The sequence below is a fragment of the Lagopus leucura genome, unplaced genomic scaffold (assembly GCF_019238085.1).
Source record: "Lagopus leucura isolate 7727_CA_CO unplaced genomic scaffold, USGS_WTPT01 34458-0_obj-0_obj, whole genome shotgun sequence".
Taxonomy (NCBI): Eukaryota; Metazoa; Chordata; class Aves; order Galliformes; family Phasianidae; genus Lagopus; species Lagopus leucura.
In genome coordinates, this window is record NW_024964648.1 from 1 (window position 1) to 3,197 (window position 3,197).

Sequence of the window (3,197 nt, forward strand, 5' to 3'; positions counted from 1 at the left end):
ATGAGTCCTCCAAGGGCAGCCATGAGTCCTCTGAGGGCAGCCATGAGTCCTCCAGAGGCAGCCATGAGTCCTCCAGAGGCAGCCGTAAGTCCTCCGAGGGCAGCCATGAGTCCTCCAAGAGCAGCCATGAGTCCTCCTAGGGCAGCCATGAGTCCTCCAAGGGCAGCCATGAGTCCTCCAGAGGCAGCCATAAGTCCTCCAGAGGCAGCCACGACTCCTCCCCGATCCCCCACTCCCTCTCCAACCACTGCCACGACGCCCGCAGCCCCGCCTCCCCCCATCTCCCCCTGCTCCCCACAGATGCCGGCTCCCCGGCCCCGTTTGCGGCGGCGCTGCGCGAGCTGCTGTCTCACCTGGAGCGCTCGGCCTGGGCTCCGTTCGTGTCGTCGGCACACTTTGGGCGCTTCGTGCAGTTCAAGTGGCTGGAGGCCCAGGCCGTGGGCGCCGACGCCTTCGCCGATTTCCGCGTGCTGGGCAAAGGCGGCTTCGGCGAGGTTTGCGCCTGCCAGCGCCGCGCCACCGGCAAGATGTACGCCAACAAGCGGCTCAACAAGAAGCGCCTCAAGAAGCGCCAGGGATACGAGGTGCCGCCTGCAGGCCCTGGACGTCCGTCTGTCTGTCCTGCAGCCCCATCTGTCCACCTGTCTGTCCTTCAGCCCCCTGTCCGTCTGTCCGTCCTGCAGCCCCATCTGTCCACCTGTCTGTCCTTCAGCCCCCTGTCCGTCTGTCCGTCCTGCAGACCCCTGTCTGTTCATCTGTCCATCCTGCAGCCCCCTGTCCGTCTGCCTGTCCAGTTTTCAGCCCTCCATCCATCTGCCTGTCCGTCCTGCAGCCCGTCTGTCAGTCTGTCTGCCCTGCAGCCCCTGTCTATCCACCTGTCCATCCTTCAGCCCCCTGTCTGTCTGTCTGTCCTGCAGCCCCTGTACATCCAACTGTCCATCCTGCAGCCCCATCTGTCCACCTATCTGTCCTTCAGCCCCCTGTCCGTCTGTCCGTCCTGCAGCTCCTCTCCATCCGTCCGTCCTGCAGCCCCTGTCTGTCCGTCTGTCCATCCTGCAGCCGCATCTGTCCACCTGTCTGTCCTTCAGCCCCCTGTCCGTCTGTCTGCCCTTCCTGCAGCCCCTGTCTGTCCATCTGTCCGTCCTGCATCCCCTGTCCATCCACCTGTCTGTCCTTCAGCCCCGTGTCCATCTGTCTGTCCATCCTGCAACCACTCTCCATCCATCCGTCTGTCCTGCAGCCCCATCTGTCCACCTGTCCATCCTTCAGCCCCCTGTCCGTCTGTCCGTCCTGCAGCCCCTCTCCATCCATCTGTCTGTCCTGCAGCCCCCGGACATCCATCTGTCTGTCTTGCAGACCCCTGTCTGTCCGTCTGTCCATCCTGTAGCCCCATCTGTCCGCCTGCCCATCCTTCAGCCCCCTGTCTGTCTGTCTGTCTGTCCTGCAGTCCCCAGACATCTGTCTGTCCATCCTGCATCCCCTGTCTGTCCATCTGTCCACCCTGCAGCCCCCTGTCCGTCTGTCTGCCCGTCCTGCAGCCCCTATCTGTCCACTTGTCCGTCCTGCAGCCCCCTGTCCATCTGTCTGTCTGTCCTGCATCCCCTCTCCATCCATCCGTCTGTCCTTCAGCCTGTCCATCCATCTGTCCGCCCTGCAGCCCCTATCTGTCCACCTGTCCGTCCTGCAGCCCCCAGCCGTCCGTCTGTCTGTCCACCCACACCCAGCGCTCTGTTCTCCCTTTCCCAGCCCTGTTTTCCTTCCCTGCTGCTTTCCCATGTTCTTCCCATGTTCCTCCCGTGTCCTTGCTGTGTTCTCCCTCATGTTCTTACCACACCCTTCCCATGTTCTTCCCATATTCTTTCTATGCTCTTCCTGCGTCCTTCCCGTGCTCTTCCCATGTCCTTCCCATGTTCCTCCTGCGCTCTTCCCATGTTCTTCCCATGTGCTTGCCAGGTTCTTGCCATACTCCAACCGCATTTATGCCATGTTTTTACTGTGCACATGCATGCACTGTTCTTCCCATGTTCTTGCTGTGTTCTCCCCCCGTGCTTGCCATGCTCTTCGCATGTTTGTGCCATGTTCATCCCATGTTTGTGCCATGTTCTTCCCATGTTCTTGCCATGTTCTTCCCATGTTCTTGCCGTGTTCTCCCCCATGCTTGCCATGTTCATCCCATGACGCTCAATGCATCCTCGGCGAGCTCCTCCCTACCAGCAGCCTCACTCCCCCTCCCTTTCCTTCCCATGTTCCTGGCATGTTCCTGACGCGCCCTTGCCGTGTTCTTGCCGTGTTCTTGCCGTGTTCAGGCAGCCCTGGTGGAGAAGCGCATCCTGGCGCGGGTTCACAGCCGCTTCATCGTCTCGCTGGCCTGCGCCTTCCAGACCAAAACCGACCTCTGCCTCGTCATGACGCTGATGAACGGCGGCGACCTGCGGTAGGCGTGCGCTTGGCGTGTCCTTAGCGTGTTCCTAGCACACGCGTGACGTGTCCCTGAGAGCATGCCCTGCTCATTGTGTCCTTAGCGTGTTCTCAACACGTGCACGGCGCGCCCTTGGCCTCGTGTCTTCACGTGTTCTTAGCGTGTTCTTGTTGTGTCCCAGCGTGCTCTTAGCGTGTGCACGGCGTGTCCTTGCCGTCCCATCCTCAGCTTCGTGCCGTTGGCGTGTTCTTAGCATGCGCACAACACTCCCTTAGCGTGTTCATAGCGTGCACACCGTGCGTCCTGGCTGCTGCGTCCTTTGCACATCCTTACCATGTTGTTGTTGGCGTGTTGTTGGCGTGTTGTTGGCGTGTCAGCTACCACGTGTACAACGTGGACGAGGAGAACCCCGGGTTCCCGGAGCCGCGGGCCGTGTTCTACACAGCGCAGATCCTGCTGGGGCTGGAGCACCTCCACCAGCACCGCATCGTCTACAGGGACCTCAAGCCTGAGAACGTCCTGCTGGATGATGCTGGTGATGTGGGGACAGCGGGGTGTGGGGAGATGTGGGGCGGATGTGGGGGTGTGGGGACGTGGGGAGATGTGGGGAGATGGGGATATGGGGATGTGGGGAGATATGGGGATGTTGGGATGTGAGGATGTGGAGATGGGGGGTGTGGGGATGTGTGGAGATGTGGGGCTGTGAGGGAACGGGGCCACCGGGAACACGAGGATGTGGGGCCATCGGGAGATCGGGGCGGGCGGGGCCACGGGGGGG

The 3,197-nt window shown here is 61.5% G+C and overlaps 1 protein-coding gene across 1 annotated transcript in view; it reads left to right on the plus strand.

The window, feature by feature from the left end:
• Positions 1–463: 463 nt before the first annotated feature.
• Positions 464–3,197, plus strand: part of LOC122191798 (rhodopsin kinase GRK1-like) — a gene marked incomplete at its 3' end in the record, with an annotated part of 4,675 nt that continues 1,941 nt past the window's right edge. Inside the window, exons 1-3 of the mRNA XM_042892193.1 lie at positions 464–584; positions 2,307–2,434; positions 2,797–2,985. Of these exons, the coding sequence (XP_042748127.1) occupies positions 528–584; positions 2,307–2,434; positions 2,797–2,985 (374 nt within the window). The remainder of the gene's footprint in view (positions 585–2,306; positions 2,435–2,796; positions 2,986–3,197) is intronic.